Source organism: Asterias amurensis, chromosome 4 (assembly GCF_032118995.1).
Source record: "Asterias amurensis chromosome 4, ASM3211899v1".
Lineage (NCBI taxonomy): Eukaryota > Metazoa > Echinodermata > Asteroidea > Forcipulatida > Asteriidae > Asterias > Asterias amurensis.
This window is the reverse complement of record NC_092651.1, coordinates 26,727,257-26,747,379: the sequence shown is the minus strand read 5'-3', so window position 1 is coordinate 26,747,379 and position 20,123 is coordinate 26,727,257. Positions and strand designations below refer to the sequence as shown.

Here is a 20,123-nt window from a genome sequence, read left to right as displayed (position 1 = left end):
GATAAAATATTCCTACTTTTCTTCAAGGACCAAATATCATGCATGTTTGTCCCAAGCATTCATGGAACTGTCTGACTTCAGCTGCAAGGATAACTTGGTTTAGCTGTAAATAATCTTCAAATATATCAAGATTGGGATTGTTGTTTTTTTGGTTTTGGGGTTTTTTTTGGAGAGAAATAAATTCTTAACTGGGTGTTGATTTAAGACCTTGATAGTTATCCTTGGGTAGGTAAATTCTTTTTCTTTCTGGAAGTTCCTGCTCTGTAAACTTTCAATATTTTTGTTTTAGTACCAATTTGTACAGAGATTTTGTACAGAGACAGTGATTTTGAAAATCAGCTTTTTGTTTTTTACTGTATTTTACTGACAACATTTCTGCAAAACAAATGAAGCTAGTGGTCTGACATTTCGACCCTAGCAGATAAAGTTTTTTGAAGGCTAAAACTAAAATTCTTCTATGAATTTAAAGCAAACGTTTATATGAATTTAGAGAAAACTCTTAACCACAAGGTTTTTTCTGTTTATGATAAAGGCTCGCCGACATGCGGCTGTGTTTATTATCACTGTCGGTGACAATCACTCAACTGGACAATACCGTTATTAACTCCATGTTTGCATCACAGAGACTATCTAGGTCAGCTACGTAATTGTTATTGTTAATCAATCAGTGCGAAGGCTGCACAGGATTATTTTAGTCTGTCATGGCCGAGATTAAACGTCATAACTTTCGGGAAATTTTAAATAAACAAAACGAGTGTGGACATGTTATTGAGATGAGGTAAAAGGAAATTTAAATTAGGTTTTAAAACAAGGTAGAAAATCAATCGATTTCTGTGAGGCCTCTGTGCCCCTGGTCTTGGTATCGGTGCCCCTTCAAAAGTGCCCCATCAAATTTCCCCCAAAGCTGACTAGTTCAGTGTTGAAAAGCAGCTCTATTTCATTTTAAAAGAATGAGTAGTGAAAAAGTGAAATAAAACGACTGAAATCAAAACCCAGTTTGTCCAGCTGGCCAGCCACTACAAAAGATATGTATGGGCAATCCATAGAGTTATAAAGAACTAGAGGGCGCACTGGCCTATACACGCGACCCGGGATGCGCACAGGCGGCCATTTTCTAAGTTGAACAAATAGGCATTGCTTAGCGTGATGTGCGGCCATTTTGTAAGTTGAAAAAAAGAAAAAAGCATCGCGTAGCGTTGAATAAACACAAACTCCAACGTGTGTTTCTTATTCAATGCGTGTACAGAATGGCGCTCGCGTGTCTACTTGCGGCCCCATCGCATTTGTGCAAAAAGCATCACCAGTGCGCCCTCTAGTTCTTATACATAACTCTATGGGGCAAACTCTGAACATTCTCGACACAGGACAACAATTTATGTGCTTGAATATCAACCAGAAGGCAATTTTGTTGGACATTGGGTACTAGATCCTGGTTGAAGAAAGGAGATTTGTTTATTTAGAATGTGGCTGAGTGCCACTTTTTGCAGTTGATCATCAATCATGACTGACATGAGAAACGAGATTGCCCTAAGATTATCCCCAGTCATCAGTCTCTAAGTTCATTCAAGAGTCTTCGTTCCTCTTTTCCTTTTTTAAAGTTTCTTGTTTCAAAGAAAACCACAATGAAAAGCGTGTGTGTTTTTTCAATGGAATTCTTGAGGATGTGGGTTTTGGGGTGTTGCGTTTCTTCAAGTTCTCCTTGTCTTGACTTCCTTTAAGAAGCTTCTGAGAATTGAAACAATCGAGGATAACAAAAAGGTAGGCGTTGTTGTTGAGCAAGGTCACCAGTTGAATTAATGCAAAGCTGAGTACAAGGAGGATTGACGTAATTGAAGCACATTTAAAGCAGAACAGTATTGTTTACTCGAACGCCATGTTGTCACAACTACAGTTACCGTTGTACGGGCGGAAGATAATTAAAATTCATCTCTCGCAGCTACATGTAGCTGTTTTTATTCATCGCCCAATATGGAAGTAGTTGCATTTTAGACCGTCCTAGCAACCCTCTGTCCTTCCTCCCCCACCCCTTTCATTGAAATGGTACAACCCATACCCTGAGTTTTGTTTTGAATGTGGAATTGGATGTGTGTGTGTATTTGTCCCATTCAGCCATCCCCCTTGTTTTGTGTGGGTGTTTCTTGTTCTCCTCCTTCTGAAGTGACCCTATGGCTGGCTGACTCGCCACAGAAGGAATGCCTTTTAGGTGTTGTGACAAGGAAACATGTGATTGTGTGCTTAACATTCCCTGAAATAATGCGATTGGAAAGCTTAATAATGTGTGGTCAGCGCAAATGGAAATAGCTAGAAAAAAGCAGCAAAAGCAATACGTCATCGTCGAGTAGCAACCTGTATGAGGGTCAAGACATTGTTGTGTGCTTCAGGTGGTGACGAATCCCGGAGAGATATCGGAACGGGAGAGAGGCCAGAGTGGGTTTCTTCTTGCATCTTCAATCTGTAGGATCGGAGTGAATCAATAGTCACAGATCTACCCACGGATTAAAGGTTACCAGGGTCTAGCTACCTCAGGTATGGGGGTAACGAGGTGATATTCTCTCGACTTGCTCAATTTGGGTTCTTGCGTCGTATGGCTTGGGCTTCCTCCTCATACCGTGGGTGAATAACAAAGCTCATATTGTGCTCTTACTAATTTAAGAGTGAGTCTTACTAAAACAACGGCTTTGTGTTGCACTAGAAAAAAAATTACCCAATAGAAAACTGGGTTTAATTACAAATGTAACAGCGGTGTTCAATGACAGTTATCTCTGGGTAAATGTGGATACAAGAAGATAGTCAGGTCAGTGACTTGAGAAGTCTTTGCTGTATGGATTGAAGAAGCGTTGATAAACCTGAGTAGTTGTCTGCAATGTTGGCTGATGATCGGTTATGAAAACAATGCAGGAATGGTGTTTGCCTTTATCATAAACCTTATAATGGTGATCTTTAGCTGCTACCGCCAGTAACACACACCAAGGTTATTGCACCCCGTATTCCCGATGCACGGACCAGAGATAGCGGATCCGCTTACCCCCCTCTGGGAAATTTCCACAATGAAGGTAAAAACCTGTTGATGATAATGATATGACAATGGATTTCAACTGATAAGCTTTATCCTATCACTGCCTTTTATCCACCGCTGCTGCTCCTCAATCATAAATCTGTCAGCCTGCTGAAACATTTCATGAAGAGTTTGAAGTAAAAAGATATCGGTCATGCTGTGAACAGCACATGTTTGAACCCACCGAGACATTGTAATGCTGCCGTATCTCACGTCGTCATTGTATATCCGAGACACCTGAGATGGTCGGGTGAGGAGAACTATCAGACCAAGGAATTTTCTTTCCCGGTAATATGATAAAATATTTTTCACTTCCGGAAAACTGGTGACTGATGATGATGACGGGTAGTGAACTTGGATTTGTTTTGACTATTGATATCGCAACAGCGATTATGGTTTGATATTAATATTACGAGTGCAACAGTAGTATTGATGAACTTGGGAAAACATTTATCGCATGCTGATTGTGAGCTGTGGCTGCGTTTAGCCCATGGATGTTGTCTTTAGAATGACAACAGTAACTCGATTGAAATGAAGTACAACACGGCGTTGAGTGTTTTTTTGCCAGTGGATGATCGTATAAAGGTTCTACAGTGCATGCAGTGTCTGTAATTTCTTTCAGGTTTGTTCATATTCTTCTTCTTTAAAAAATTGTCCGGGTTTGTTAGACAGGTTTATTCACTATCAAATATTGAGTAAAAAAGAAAACCAGACAATGTGATTTCTCAGGTTTTCTTTTTCATGACTCAAGAATTATTTTTTTTTATCTTCTTGAAGAAATTTTCTTGGAGGATGGTCAAACAGTTACCAAATGGTGATGCACAGAGTCTGTAAACCTTCTGAATTGTAACATCTTGGATGTTCTGGGTCTAGACACGGCATGACCCAGAGACCTCGTGCCAATTTCTGGAATATTCCTTTCTGTTTCTACCTCCATGCTATTGCAATCTCATCTGTAAAAACATGTTTTTTTTTCCAAACAATCACATGGATCACCTGGACGTATTTCTTGGGGGTTTGTGAATTTAATCAAGACTGTTATATAGCATGTTTCCTTCCTCCATGGTACCAGTGTTACACAATTTCAGACCAGTCAAGGTTTTTTGGTGCCAGGTTTTTAATATACACTTTTCTTATTATTACAATTTACATGGTACAACAAGCCCTCTTCTTATGTCAGGATATAGAATAATTTGTGCAGGTCTCGATTTTCCTTGATTGTCTACAGATACATTATTTGTGCATAGAGCTCATGCCCCATGGTTTACCCACATGGAGGAAAACCACTCTGGTTTCTGTGCAAGGCTTAAAATAAGTCTCTTCCAGCCCAGGGTCAATGCTCTCTGTGGACACATTGTCTGTGTGGTTGTGGTAAAAAATAGGAAATATAATCTACCGAGAACTATGCCAGGTCACCAGTTAAGAATGTAGGATGATGTCATGGTACATGTGGATCCCTGGTGATGTTGTATGAAGTGTTAACTGTGCAGAGACCTAGATGTTCTGGGCCCAATTTCATAGAGCTGCTAAGCACAAAAATTTGCTTAGCATGAAATTTCTTCCTTGATAAAAACAGGATTACCAACCAAATTTCTATTTTGTTGCATATTGCTTGTTACTGGTATTCAGCTGTTGTTTGCTTATCCTGAAAATCATGCGGAAATTTGGTTGGTAACCCTGTTTTCATCAAGGAAGAAATTTCATGCTGAGCAAATTTTTGTGCTAAGCAGCTCTATGAAATTGGGCCATGGTCCATGGGTTCACTGATAGACCATTGTATTATGCTTGTTCTATGAAGTCACACTTCACAGGGAAACCCCTTTAATTGAAACTACTCGGTAACAATTTTACATCCCAACCCAACACCTTGCTCTGTGGCTAAATAGTCATATATTTAATCGGAATAAAAGGGGTGTTCATTTTCACCAATCACAGAGTCTTAATATAGGAAACGCTGTGTTAACACCTTACACTATAACCATGGAGGTAGAGTTGCTGCCCTGGATATTCTTGAGTAACCACGTCTGATGAGTGATGATATTGACAATAATAACAACCACATTTTTATAGTGCTTTTTAAAAAACTGATACAAAACGCATCCGCTTAAATACAAAAGCAACCCCCAAAAAAAGAGTACACGTTTGTGGAAATAATAACAATGCATTTATCGATAATTCAAACTAGACATGATAGCATTTGTGCACAAATGCATAGCTGTTTCCTTAGTAACATTTTCAAAATCAAGTTAACTCTAAACTCAATTGGAAATTCTTTGTGTAGAATAAAGGTGGATTTTTAATATGGATTTGAAAGAAGGTATTGACAATGCAAACAGATTGAGGAAGACGTTCCAGAATTTTGGCACAATTACTGCAATAGCTTTAGAGCCTAAAACCATGCTTCAGCACCTTGTGGTTATATTTTACACTACTCTACACAGCCTTGATGCTAGCCTGGATACCTGGAGTAACCATGGCTGATGAGTGATGTGATTGCACGCCTACACCATGGCCTTTCTTCAGGTCTTATCCTTCTTTCTACACTCCCCTCAGAAACGTCTTGTGTTCATGCTTCATACCTCAGGGTGTTTTGGGGGCCCTGTGAAGGGTTGGAGAAGGGAAACCTTGAGTGATTGGATGTTGGTCTTGGGCTGAAGAAAGTGAATATAATTACCCAAGTTTTCCAAAATGAACTAAAAGAGAGCTGTTTCATGCAATGATTTTGTGAAGTAGGGCCTGTGTTTGTCAACTGCTGATTTCACAATGACTAGAAGTTATTGTCGTCTAGTTACTGAATCACTCTTGATTTGTGCAACTCAATAATCATAGAAGTCAAACCAATATTTGTATGAGAAAGAATGGCTGTTGTCAGCTTGGTGTTTATAATTATATCCCCTTGCCCTTGTGGGACTTTGTCCAGTTCCCTTGATGGGAAGATCATTTAAAGAAACGAACAAACAAAATTTGGTTTGTTCACAAAATTAGATTGCAGAAACTTGAAAATCAAACGATGCATTTTTAAGCATTCCTTGGAACATTTATAATCGGTTTGCTATCCCTCTGTGCCACGAGGTAGGCCTACATACAATTACATAGGCCATCTGCATTTAAAGGCAGTGGACACTATTGGTAATTACTCAAAATAATTATTAGCATAAAACCTTTCTTGGTGACGAGTAATGGGGAGAGGTTGACAGTATAAAACATTGTGAGAAATGGCTCCCTTTGAAGTGCCATAGTTTTCGAGAAAGAAGTAATTTTCCACAAATTTGATTTTGAGACCTCAGATTTAGAGGTCTCGAAATCAACCATCTAAACGCACACAACTTCGTGTGACAAGGGTGTTTTCTTCTTTCATTATTATCTCGCAACTTTGATGACTGATTGAGCCCAAATTTTCACAGGTTAGTTATTTTATGCAAATGTTGAGATACACCAACTGTGAAGGCTAGTCTTTGACTATTACCAATCGTGTCCACAGCCTTTAAATGGAGAAATAAAAATACATTATTTTATCAGATTTGATAGACACCTCCGAGTGTCAATCAAATTATTTGCTGTTGCTTAGTATTGGAACAATGAGGTGTCAATAATTGTCTTTATCTCTAGTTTTATCATGGCATTGTTTGTTCGGGATTCAAGTTTTAATTGATTGACAGATGATGATTGACAGATTTTGTTCTGTCTCTTCGTCCTTGCTCGAATTATTTTTTATTTTGAAGCTTAATTCAGATCAAGCTTAGATGCATTGGACACTATTTGTAAACGCAAAATAAGTGTTGCCGTAAAAACTTACTTGGTAATGAGCATTGGAGAGCTGTTGATAATATACAACATGCGAGAAACAGCTCCCTCTGAAGTAACCATAGTTTTTGAGAAAGATGTAATGTCTCACTCAAAAAAAAAAAATAAAGACTCCCTGCCTGAGATCTTTTTAGTTATTTGAAGGCACACAAATCTTTGCAACAAGGGTGTTTTGTCTTTCATTATTCTCTTGCAACTTTGATGACCAATTGCATCAAACTTTTACAAGAATTGGTGTTTTATGCATATTTTGGGATACAGCTAGTGAAAATACTGGTCTTTGACAATTACCAATTGTATCCAGTGCCTTTAATGAGCACTTTGAGTCGCATATTATTAAGTGGGATTTATATGATAGCTTTTCATGTAATCTTGCTGAACGTGTCGCTGCAATTGCACCTGCATGGTGTTATATAGATACAGGGCCCTATCCTCTGAAGGTACATGTACATTGTGTTGTAGTATTCAGGCACAATAATGTTCAATTCATCCAGGGTCCAGTTATATTGAGCTGCTTAAGCAGAAAATATTGCATTACAAAATTTCAGCTGAGTAGAAAATGAGCAGGATATTAGTTGCAGATGCTACATGTGACTTGGGAGCTTGGCTGGTAAAATTTGGGCCCGAATTTAAGGATTTGAAAATTCAATTTACTTCAGTGAATATTTGTTTATCTTCTCTTCGGAAAAATAAAAACATTTTGCACTTTATAAACTGTGTTCAAATTTAAAGATGTGCACATACCTTACATGGTGTACAGATTTAAATGGGTTTTCCCGGTATTTTCTTGCGACTCCACTGACTGGTTGAGCCTAGACTTTCACAGGTTTGTTATTTCATGTAGGCCCTATAATGTTGGGTCTCTTCAAGTGCAGATATTGGTCTTTGGAAATAACCAATGTTAATCGCATCCTTTCAACATGATGTAATAACTTGAATTTCATTGCAATAATTGTCATTTTGAGGTAGAGAAAACGAAGGGAAAACATTTCTTTCCTCAATCCATTTTTTGTCCAGCTGTGAAGGTTGATTTCAAATCCAGTTTTTTTTTAATAGGAATGTTGAGTATGTGCTGAAAAAATAACTAGGAATGCTATTGACCTGGGGGTTTATTGGAGCCCTAATAAAAGGGTTTCACTGAAAGATAGTTTTATGAGTAGGTACACAAACAAATATTGTGTTAATATTTCAGCTCTTGTATTATTGGTGTTTTTGTAGCTTCTTTAACAGTCCTCTCTGAAAAATCGGGATTAGACTCAACTTAATTTGATTAAAAAAAATGAGGAAAGAAACATATTCTTTACCTCTAAAATGACAGTTAATGAATTGAAGATTAAGTTATTGCATCATGTTGAAATAATAATATTACAAGAATTGTTTGTTAGCGCATAATGCAGGAGCCTCCATGCGATACATAAAACGTTGAAACAAAATACATAGGGCCCAAAGTGAATTGTCACAAAAATATAGATTAAATTAAATGAGTCTTGCCAAAGACCAGTCAAAAACAGTCTTAAAAAGATGACATACATGTAGAAGGAACATTGATCTAGTTGTAACACTTATTAAAATCAACACAAACTTTATACAAAGTTAGGTTCAAGATTGCACAATAACAGTTTCTTTCTTGCATGACGATCAACATGTTATGTCTGTGGTCTTGCAGACCAATGAAAGAGCTAATTTACAGGGTCATGATCGGAGAATTCCGTTTCAGAATACCACTCCAGGTCATTGGTGTTTTCATTTCCACTGCCAAGGAAGTATTTTTAGCGGCCACCGACAGGTCAAATATTTCCACTGGAGGTCAGACTCACGATGCCCTCTATGTCAGGGAGAGATTATAGCGACAGGATCTCATTGACAGAATCTCATTGCCAATGAGATTCAGTTGGGTTAGGTAAGGAAGAAACTATAAATAAACTTGCAGGTACAACCATGTGTTTAAATCTCTTTTGTGGGAGTGTTGGCTCTTGGCAGAGCCGATGGTCTCCACATTTCAAAGAGTAAGTATACTCTGCTCGTCTTCAGAAGATTTTTTTGGACAAGCAGCAGCTTTGAAGAAGTGATTATTGAAAATAGTCTTTACAGGATGTTTTGAGATTGTACATTGTACATGTAGTTTGTTGTGAAGTTGAACATGTTTTCTAGGTTATCATTGCACCATTGTTTCGAGCGAGAACTTGGCATGGTTTTATAAAGATGAGTCTTGGCATGATCTTTTGGTTTAGTTCTTTCATAGTTTGTTTTTAAGTTGACAATATTTCTAGGTTGTTGAGCTTGAATGTGGCCTGGTTTTATGGGTCTGCTTACCGTAAGAAAACTGTGCTTAGGGTAGCAACACAAATTACACTTCTGTTAAGCATATTTTAATGGTTTAGTATTAAGGACTTGGGTTGAATCTTCACATTATGAATGAAGTATACTTTGCCTACACAGTAAGTGCTGAAAATGTTAGCCGTCTTTGCAGAATGCCTACGCGTTGCAATAGTGGCCCTGGTTTTCGTGGAAATTTTTGAAATGAGTAAATATTTATTTCAAATTTGCACAAGGACATTTAAGATGTTTTATATTCAAAGGTAAGCTTACTGGATATATGTTTGGGAATTTCAATATGTGACGTTAGGGTAGAATTACGGAGAGTGCATATTAAAGGTAACATAGTGCAGATAGTATTTACTTTTTTTGATATTTCATTCAAAGCTTTGTACAAAGTAACTTTGTGAAATTTAAGACTGTGAGAGGAATAAATCTGCACCCATCTTTCAAATCTATTATTACCAATCAAGATGTAAGAATATCTCTTCGCATCCATATCTCCCACTGGGCACTTAAAATCCTTTCCCCTTTGTGGACGAATCCCTGCTATAAGAAGGAAGACATTTCTCTTAACTTCCCCAGCGTCCGGCATTTTACAATAATCACTCCATGCAGTTTTGCAGATTGCCTTCCATGTTAAGGCCAAATAAAAGAAATGATGTTTAGCGTTCCTGCACGCTTCCTTTTTTGAGGCCGCCTCAGGTTTTTTCAATTCAAATAATAAACAATTTTAACCAAAAAAAAAAGGATGCATTTGATTAATCTCAAGAAGAAAAAACAGCAACAAACGAACAAACAAAACAAGCCAGGTATCTTAACAAATGTGTCCTGCTGCCATTTTGAAGAAAAAAAGGCCCTCCTCTTCTTTTAAAAAAAAAAGGCAGGACTCTAAACCTGTTTTTCTTTTTTATCCTTGGCCTAATACGTCCCCCTGCGGACTCAATTACGCCAACGTTGATTTCTTGTCGATCGCGACTCATAATCAAGAAGAAGCTCTTGCTCGCTAATCTCATGGAACAAATTACCCCCGTCTTTATATTGAAGCCCCGCTCTCCTCTCTCTCTGGACCCTAGCTACTAAAGGATATTAAAATTGCTCCAAGCTCCGGAATGAAAAAGTGTGGTATGAGAAGAAAGAGGTTGTGATACCGGTTTCTTGTCCTACTTTAGGGTGGGTTTTTATTTTCCGCTGTTGCTTCTCAGGAAAGATATCCCCGAGTAAGACGGAAACAATAAAGGTTATCGGTCTGTTTGATAAAAGGATTTCATATTTCACTAAAATTTGAAGCTAAATTATGATTCTTTGACAACCCCCCCCCCCCCCCTCCAACCCATGTACCGTTCCCTGCTCTTAGCTAGATTGCACAGGTCTTTGGTTCAAATCCAACCCGTGTTTCAGAGCTAAACTTTGATGCGTAACATTGATAATACCACCCCTTCCCCTTACATGTATGTGCGCCTAGATAGAATACATCTGGTCTTCGGTTCAAATCCAGCCTAAATTTCGCAACTAAATTATGATACACTACCCAAACCTTCCCGATGTATGTATGTACTTGTCCCTCAGATTACAATGGTCTTTGGTTCAAATTCAATTTAAATCTCAGAGATAAATTATGACACATGTACATTGACAATACCTACCTCACTTTCCAACCCCATGTAGTATGTACATGTACATGTATTTTCCCAAGGTCTTTTATGGAAGTGTTTTTTGTTTTCCCAGGGTCTTTTATGGAGTTTAGAAAGGGTATTTTCTAAACAGAGTTTCAAGACACCTGTGAATATTTGTTGCAGCCATTTAGGCCATTGTAACATTATTTTAATGATCTACTCTCCTACCAGTAAATGAGAAAAACATTCATACATATTGTGAAAGTTTTCCTGTAAAGTAAAACAGTCACAAAAACTGCTGTGTCATACAGTCTGGCACTTCTTTTGAGTTGTTTCCCAGATTGTACAAAGTACATCAACAGTCCGGCCAGATAGTACAGTCTGCTGCCTGGTGAACCTTGACAAGCACAACATCTGTCACAAACAACAAATCCTTTTTTTCTGGTTTTCAGCTTCGGAAAAAAATAAACCCCCAATTTTATTCTGTTAATATGAGAAAGTGTAAGCAAACACAGATGGTAGATTGCAGTGAATGACCAGTGATGGTTATTTGATAAGGCTGCGCTTGATGCACTTTGACAAGGCTCAATGGCTACATGTCTGTTTTGATGTTCATATTTCTTTTTGAGTGTGATAGCCTATCAATATATCGGATTTCTCCCATTGTTGGCTGGCCAGCCCACAGTGTTTCCTGTTGACCACAACCTCTTGTCACTCGCAGGATGTACTTTTCAGTCTGTTGTGTGAGTGTATTAATAACAAAAACATCTGGGACAAGAATTTTAATGTGAATTCCTGGGTTCTGATTTTTCATGACTGAATTAAGGCATTTGTGTATTATTGTGATTTTGTGCTACTGCAGCAAATAATATCAGCCAATAGCCCATATGCATGTTCCAATGCAATGATTGGCGCACAAAGGATTATTTTATGTAATCGTACATACATGTTATCTTGAGAAGGCATTATCATTCAAGAAATACTATTGACTTTGGGATGTACCAAGTCAATAGAAATCAGCAAGACACATTTTGTTTGGTGAGAAAGAACTTTTTTTCTATTAACAGAATTTTGAAAAACCTAAAAAAGCTTGGCAAAACGCAAACAAAAATGGGCACTGAAAGAGTAAAAAATTTGTTACCAAATATTTTGATTTCCTCATTAAACAAAGTGGGGTCACTCATCAGTCTATATTGTACCTTTCAGCCTCACTTTGGTTACATTGACATGAACAGGATACAAAACAAAGATGGCTACTCCCATGTTCTTCTTCTTTTCATTGCAATTGAGATAGTTTTGATTGGAAAGCAATTGTTATTGAAACCCAACATCTTGCATCAACTGTTATAAAAAAAAGTTTCCTCAGCTTTCGGTTTCACAATTTGTGTCCAGGGTTGTTGATTAACGGAGCATTGAGATAGACTCCCATGTTGCCAAGGAGGCTCTGATATCGTGTGGCGGTTCGGAGGAGTGTTTTCTCTTTGCAATCTGAGATATTTATCGATTGCCCTTCTCAGTTCAGAGTTCTAATTTCTTTTTGTCTAAGAAGAGCCGATTCTAAGGGTCGGAGGTCATGGCGGGTTTGGCGCTGAAATGCACGCTATTTCAAGATAGATTCCATGATGCAATGAGAGAAATATTCTTAACATGACTGAATCAACTTTTTGTTTTATTGGTCACTGTGTATGGAATTCCGACTTGTCAGAATTAGGTCGTCACCCTGCTATGCCCCTTGCATGTCACAGCATGGAGGCTACGAGGAACTAGTCCAGCAGCGAGAGCAAGACCGATACTTCCCGATTCTATGATTAGGCCAAATAGAAAAAAAATACCGTTGATTGTCTGGGGTTTTCCAAAAAGAGGGGATGAGCGTCTTTTTTTTCCCCAAAGGTGGCTGCCAACCACTTTAATTCAAAAATGGCCTCCAATTCTTCATTTTAAAGTCAACACTTACTTTATGTAGTTACAAGTTCTAAGTAGATTAGTAAGTTTAATGTGAAATGTTTAATTTGAAGAAACGAAAATGTAAACAAAATATATATATATATAAAAAAAGAATGCAGCCTCAAAAAAAGTTGAGGGAGGGGACTTTCAACTAGTAATTTTTTTTGTTTGGCTTATAGTACCCTGAGTCACGCAGTTCTTTTTTCTCCCTGGAAGCTTTTTGTCATTCCTCTCTTCAGTTGGTCTCTCCCTGGAAAGATAAACCCGCTCTGCCGGGAAGAAGGGGAAAAAAGTGAAAAAATCCTAACAATTTGGAACACACCTGCTAACTAGTTGATTGATTGAATCTTTTGCCTAGAGCGTAAAATAATGGGCTAGTTAGGCCAAGGTACAAGGCCAAGGCTTTGGGGGTGGTGTTTGGGAGATATGTGGTGGAGTGGACACCCATGGGTAGCAAAGGGGGTGGGGGGTTCGACATGGGGTTTGACATGGGGTTTGGTTTGTAATAGAATATTTTATTAGAAGAAGAAATATAAGTTTTGAAGGAAATATGATTACATGTGTAAGTATGAAATATTTAACAAGTTGGATTGGAGCATACCGTTGCATTCCAGAGATCTGCCAGCTCATACTGATCCTGCAAAGAGTTCCCTGAAAAAACCCACAATCTTTTCATGTTCTGACGAACACATTGGGAAATCTCCCTGATTATGGAAACTTTGCCCTTTTATATGAATGTAATTCTAAATTATCTCCCTGAATGCTGTACAAAACCTCCCTGATGGCAAGACGCTAACGTTGGCAGCCCTGGCGGCATACCAATGAAATCGATCAACCTGAGCTAACAACACCCGCTCTTTTCAGACCCACCTCAACTCTTTGGGGAGATAATGACATGGTTGTACGCCAAATTTTAATGCAGTTCAAACAAAGTAGGCCTACAGGATTAGAAAACCTAAAAACTAAATTTTGGTCTTGTTTCTGGATTGATTGCATATCTTGTACTCAATGGAGTGTGTAATGATTTTATTTTATTTATCACAGTTTGTTACTCTAGTGAGCAATAAAGGATATTTTGATGATCTTAATCAATAACAAAGTTCAACTTGTAATGCAGCTTTTTCAAGTTCAAAAAGTATAACATTAGAAAATCTGAATTCAATTTGGGTCTTGTTTTAGGATTGAAGGCATATCTTGCACTCGAAGGAGTGTGTAATGATTTTTATTTGTTTATCACAACTTGACACTCTAGTGAGCAATAAAGGATTTTGATGATCTTAATCAATATCATAGTAGAGTTCAATGCAATTATTTTCTCCCTGAGTGTGTATAGTCTGGCCAGCAGGATGTGGTTAAGATTTATTTACAGACACAGTTTCTTGCTTGCGTGCCGCTTCCTCCCACATCATGGCCGGTAGTGGTTGGGGGGGGGGGGGGGTCGTTGTTTTGATATTAGTGATTGGACATCCCACGGCCGAAATTGAGGTATTTCACAATTATTTTTATCTCTGGTGTAGTGTTGGTCCAATCCAATATAAATAACTAGCTGCCTGAGATAGAAAGTGTGATTGTAACAGAGCTGGAAGGCAAAGGATTGTGATCGTTTTATCTGAAGAAGGGTTCCGAGATCTGATTGGTGCTTTTATTTAGCCATTGGTGTGTTTTGGCCATTGTGTACACAAGAGGGTTGAGAATTATTGTGTTGGCTGTAGTCTGATTTCTACAATGGTTTGGTATGTACAAGTATGTTCTTTATCTTGACATCTCCGTAGTTTTATTAGTTGTTCACGCGATTGTTATTGTCTGTTCTGGTTTTGTTCTTCATATTCTTCTTTCTCTTGTTCTACTTCTAGAAACTAAAAGGCCAAATCAATGGAATATTACTTCTTTCTCGAAAACTACATGTTCAGAGGGAGCCGTTTCTCACAATGTTTTATACTATCAACCTCTCCCCATTACTTGTTACCAAGAAAGGTTTTATGCGAATATTACTTTTGAGTAATTACCAATAGTGTCCACTGCCTTCAAACAAGGCTTGAAAAAAAATTAACGCTCAATTGATGATGCTGTTATTCGACCGTCGGGGGGGGGGGGGGGGGGGGGGGGGGGGTTTACTAAAAAGGACATGCCTGCAAAATTAAACATGAAGTATTATAAAGCGACTGGCAGAAACACCAGGGGGTTGGATTTGGATTCTTTTTCGTGCATTACACAACTCACAGGACCTACAGCTTTATGTCCCATCTGAAGGCCAGGGCTCGACTTTACAACAGCACAGAGTTTACAATAGTGCTTATCAGTCACACATTGGTGTTAGGAAAAGTGTAAATTGATTTATCATTGAACATTCACTGGATGAATGCCACTTTCCTGCATCTGGTCTCGCTGATTACTTCAGTTTCAGTGTTGATTCATTTATCAGAGACAAGGAAATGGAAAGCCATTCAAACATTTGGTGTCAACGGAACCCATATTCAGGTCACTTTTTGTGGTTAGTGTTTTTTTGTACGCTATCTTTACACATGATGCCATGTAGACAATGTGATGATATTCCATGATGGAAGTAAGCCAACAAGGCCACTGTGAAGTCCAAACTTGTTGGTTATTTTCTCCTAGGCACTGATTTCCTTGGTGAGTTGTATTTCCTCCAAGTCCTGAAATCCAACCAATGGACAGTTAACTCATTGTGATTTTGATTCGTTTACAGCAACTAATGGTTTTTATTTTGTACATGTTTTTTTTACTCTCAGGACACCAGGGATTTTGTTTCCCTCGATTGTGGTTGACTTTTGACACTAATTAAAAGTCTTTAATCATAATTAAAAGTCTTTAATCAAAAGTCTTTAATCATAATTGTATTGCCCTCGAGACTAACACATCTTCTTATGAAAACAATTGTTTCTCATCAGGAAATGTTTTATTGATTTATCACTTGTGTTTCCTGGTTTAAATCGTTCTATTTTAGCTTCGATTTGTATTGCACAATTATTTTATGCTTTTGTTTTGAATTGCCGTCAGTATATATTCACAGATGTGATTATTAATCTTGGTATCTCTCTCTTTTAAATCTCCAGGAATGTTGTATCCACTCAAGCTGCAATAAGCTTCCCTCCTCGGGGCAAACAAGACAATCTCCTCGCCTCACCCTCAAGATCCCCTCCCACATCAAACACCCGCTCCCAACTCCAACCAAAAGAACGATTCCCAGTGTCTATTGACCTCGACATTGACCCCAAGAGCAGAGCCAGGTCACAAACACCACCGTCGTTGTCAAAGAGCGAGGTCTCGGAACCAGAGCTACAAACTCAGGAAGTTGTTCCTGGGTCATCTTATGACGTCCTAGATAGTGTCGATACCAGCAACGAAGTGCCTTCCTTCCAATCCCGGATCACAGCCAGTCCAACTACCAACAGACGGGCCAACCAGGATTTAGACTTTGACGATGAGGAAGGTCCCATCGAGGTTGTGGAAATTATCCAGACCCCGACCGTGTCTCCGCGGAGAACTAAAAAGAGCCTTCCAGGAGGAGAAGACGCCGAGGAGCAGCAGGAGGCAGAGTCTCCAGAGGAATTAGTGGACTGGGTTCTTCACTCCTTGATTCCCCAGGACTCATCGCTGAGAGAGTTGTTCAAGTTCCCGGAGGAGCCTGTTGTTGTCGAGAACGGCTCTCGGACATCATCCAAGAAGATGCCTCATGAAAATATTAAGAAAGCTGAGCCGCAGTCTCCGAAGAGGTAAGGCCTGAAGTCTGTCTGCGTAAAATGTTGAATTAAATTGAAAAAGGAGATAAATGTTCTAGTTTCAAGAAACTCTTTTTCAGATGGAATTAGATTTGTACTATTATTATTATGGTTATTTTATTCGGCATTAAAATAAATTATACTGAAAAGTACATAACAATGAAACTGATAGCCTAAAAACGGCTTATTTAAAAAATTTAAAATAAATTGCACAATGAAAATATAAAAAGTGGGCAATGGAAATTAAAATTTAGATATCAATTATAACCATTTCGTTCAAGACAAGATGAAGACGCATCAACAAAATGTAGGTAAATTAGTCTTTGAGAAAAAAATATCTGTTGTTTTTGTTGCTCCAACCTTATGAAATGTACAGCATTAATATTTCCTTGTTTCCTCTCAATTTAAGTTCAAAGATAAATCTTATTTTCTTTTGTCTACAGGTCAGAGTGTGATGTGAAGTCATTGACCCATGCCTTATCTAGTTCCTTGTATCTTCAAATCTCCCCTGCCAAGGCGTTGCTGCTTACCAGAGCTAAAGGCATGACGGGCAGCGACATGGTGCACGGTGATAGCGCAGAATTAAGGAAAACTAAGGTAGGTACTGAGCAAGTAGCTTGATAAAAGTGCTTAAAGGCACTGGACGCTATTGGTAATTACTCAAAATAATTGTTAGCATAAAAACTAACTCGGTAACATAGTTTAAAACCTTGTTAGAACTAGCTCCCTCTGAAGTAACCTAGTTTTTGAGAAAGAAGTAACATTCCACTAAAATATTTCAATTTGATTTTGAGACCTCAGAATTAGATTTTGAGGTCCCAAAATCAAGCATCTAAAAACACACAACTTCTTGCGACAAGGGTGTTTTTTCTTCCATTATTATCTTGCAACTTCGACGACCAATTGAGTTCAAACTTTAACAGGTTTGTTATTTGTGCATACGTTGATATACACCAAGTGAGAAGACGGGTCTCTGACAATTACCAATAGTGTCCAGTGTCTTTAAGAAATTAAAATGAAAAGCAATATTATCACTGGACAACCAGTGATAAGCAGTAGATGTATGCCATTTTGGCTAGTAGCCTGTTTTTGTTAAGCAAAAAGATATTATAAGAATATAGGAAGATATTAGATTCAGCATCAGAGGATTTTTGTCAATATTTTTTGTCAGTCACAATTTTTATAATTTGGCTTACCATAATAAGGTTACCAGCCAGACTACCATGTCACATGTGCAATTCGTGACTGGCATCCTGCTCATTCCTGCTTGAAACAGACAATTGTTCAGCATTATTGTTTGCTTGAGCAGCTCTATAAATTCGAGCCCTGGTAAGAGAACAACTGGTTAATTTTCTTGTTGATCACCACAGGTAATCGTTTCCGCTTTCCACATTGTTGCACTGACTGACACGGTAACCCTTCATCAGCCATGCTCGATAATGAGTTTCCTGTCGTGCTTTTATCTTTGTCTGTAGTTTTTGTTTGTCACCTGAACTTGACTGTGGAATGCCATGTCAAGGTCATGGCGGTCGGATCTATTGACAATAGGTGACATTGGAGAAGTTTGGAATGTCGTGTTTGGTTTATTGAAAAATACGATGAGTAAGAATGGTTGACGTCAATCCGTGTTTAGATAGTGATGCCCCTCCCCCCCCCAACTTTAAAAAGGGGTTGGTCTTGTTTTAAAATTAAGGAATATACAACATGACAATTTAAGGCAAAAAAAATTACTGTAACACTGGATATTTAAACCATATATTTGGCTTACATTTCAGATTATCAAGAAAAGGGAATTGGCTGCAATTCCGAATTATTTAATATAAAGTCTAGTTGTCTCCATAGCTAGACTGCTTTTGATTTTCCATGTGACCAGTGTCATATTTTGCCTGCCATAAATTGCCTGGCAATGTACACAGCCATAAGAAAATACTCTAAAATCTGTGTTTTCCGAGACCTGCTAAAGTGTTTTTGGGGTTTTGTAATAGTTTTTATAAGTACAAGCAATGAGTCAAGGGCTTTAATTCAGTTTCACATTGAATCCTTGAATGATTTAGTTGTTTATCCGGCGTTATTTATGAACATCCTTTTCCTTTCTGTTTTTGATTGTAGGAGGAACTGATTGGCAGAATCGACAGGAAAGTGTCGGAGCTAAGCAAAGAGAAGTTTGAGCTACAGGAAGAAATCAACACCCTTGAGGACTTAGGCAGGTTAGTGTGTGTCAAGTTCATTCTGTGTACTTGTATATTATTGAATAGAGAGGTTACACCATTATACACATATTGACTGGCAATGAGGTAATAAGTGTACGTCTATTCCCCAGAGGGACTTTGAGTGACCAGAAGAGCGACCTATTTCCTGAGGCCGAATGCCGAGGGAAATAGGCCCCTCTTCTGGTCACTCACAGGAAAAAGGACAGAGACTATTTTTAGACTGCTTTTAATAAGATCAAATGAGTACCTGACAAGCCAAAACCGACTTCAAAACTACAGCATCAGAAATGCGATTGTAAACAAACGTTAAAACACGATGTACACACACCCACATGGTTCATATGCCGAGTGCATCAACCAACCATGCACACACACCACACACACCGTCGACGTCGCTGCTAGCATGGAAATACCCACTGCATGCGTGCTCAAAGCATAGACAGTCTGCACGCTGTGATTGGCTGTTGACTCTATACACACATTCGCAAACTGAGAATTGACACACAGTGTGCCGCACGCATGTACAGAATGGTACAATGTACAGCCTCAAAGTTTTTAAAATAAGGTTGTTCCGACCCAAATGGATCAGGGGTTAATACATTATTTTAAGAAAATGGTTTTATCAAACATTTGTTGCTTTAACGTCCGCTGACGTCATATCAAAATGATTTTGATTACGTCATATTGACGGGCGCCATTTTGATTATGTTATGCCGCCCTCCTAAAAAAAAAGTCTGTGGAGAACACTGAGAAGAAATGTTCAGTTTAAGGTTGTGGGAGGGAAACCCCAAATAGGGAACACCCACTTATTGAGTAGGGACTGATAACCCAATCCATATGCAAGGCTCCGGTCTGAGGATGGGATTCAAACCAGGGTCCACAGAGTTGAAAGGCGGGGAAAGAAACCACTGAGCCAAAAACTCCCTCGATGCAAAGTTTTTATACATTTCTCATTGTGTTATTTCTTGGTTTTGTTCTACAGACAAGTAACGGATAACGTGAAGAAATCGTGCAAAGCTAGCTCACTAGATAAGTACTTGATGTACGTTGGAGACGCCGATAGAGTCACTAAGCTACTACTGTCACTCTCAAGACGTCTTACTAAGGTCAACAGTGTCTTGGTTAGTCTAGAAGGAAACGACGACGAAGAACAAAAGGTATGGACAACTTAAAATATCTAAATAAAGGTCCTGGGTTCGGAGTAATATGCCTTTGATTTTTTTTTCAGAGAGCTTGGGAAAGTAGCGCGTATTTAGTGCTAATACACATCAGTGTATATTCGTGTGGGTAAAAATCAAAATTAATAATCTTAATCCCCAATGCAAAATTCTGTCTTTTAAAATCTTTTGTTAGTCGCCATGGCACATTGTAAACCATTGTAAACCATTGTAAATAAAAATATATCTATCTATTTCAACCATAGTGGATGATATTGAAT

The 20,123-nt window shown here is 38.4% G+C and overlaps 1 protein-coding gene across 9 annotated transcripts in view; it reads left to right on the top strand.

The window, feature by feature from the left end:
• LOC139936218 (uncharacterized) overlaps nt 1-20,123 on the top strand; it is a 132,479-nt gene that overhangs the window by 107,555 nt on the left and 4,801 nt on the right. For all 9 annotated transcript variants that reach the window (XM_071930992.1, XM_071930991.1, XM_071930993.1 and 6 more), the window contains 4 exons: nt 15,810-16,469; nt 16,919-17,072; nt 18,585-18,682; nt 19,668-19,842. In XM_071930992.1, the coding sequence (XP_071787093.1) occupies nt 15,810-16,469; nt 16,919-17,072; nt 18,585-18,682; nt 19,668-19,842 (1,087 nt within the window). The remainder of the gene's footprint in view (nt 1-15,809; nt 16,470-16,918; nt 17,073-18,584; nt 18,683-19,667; nt 19,843-20,123) is intronic.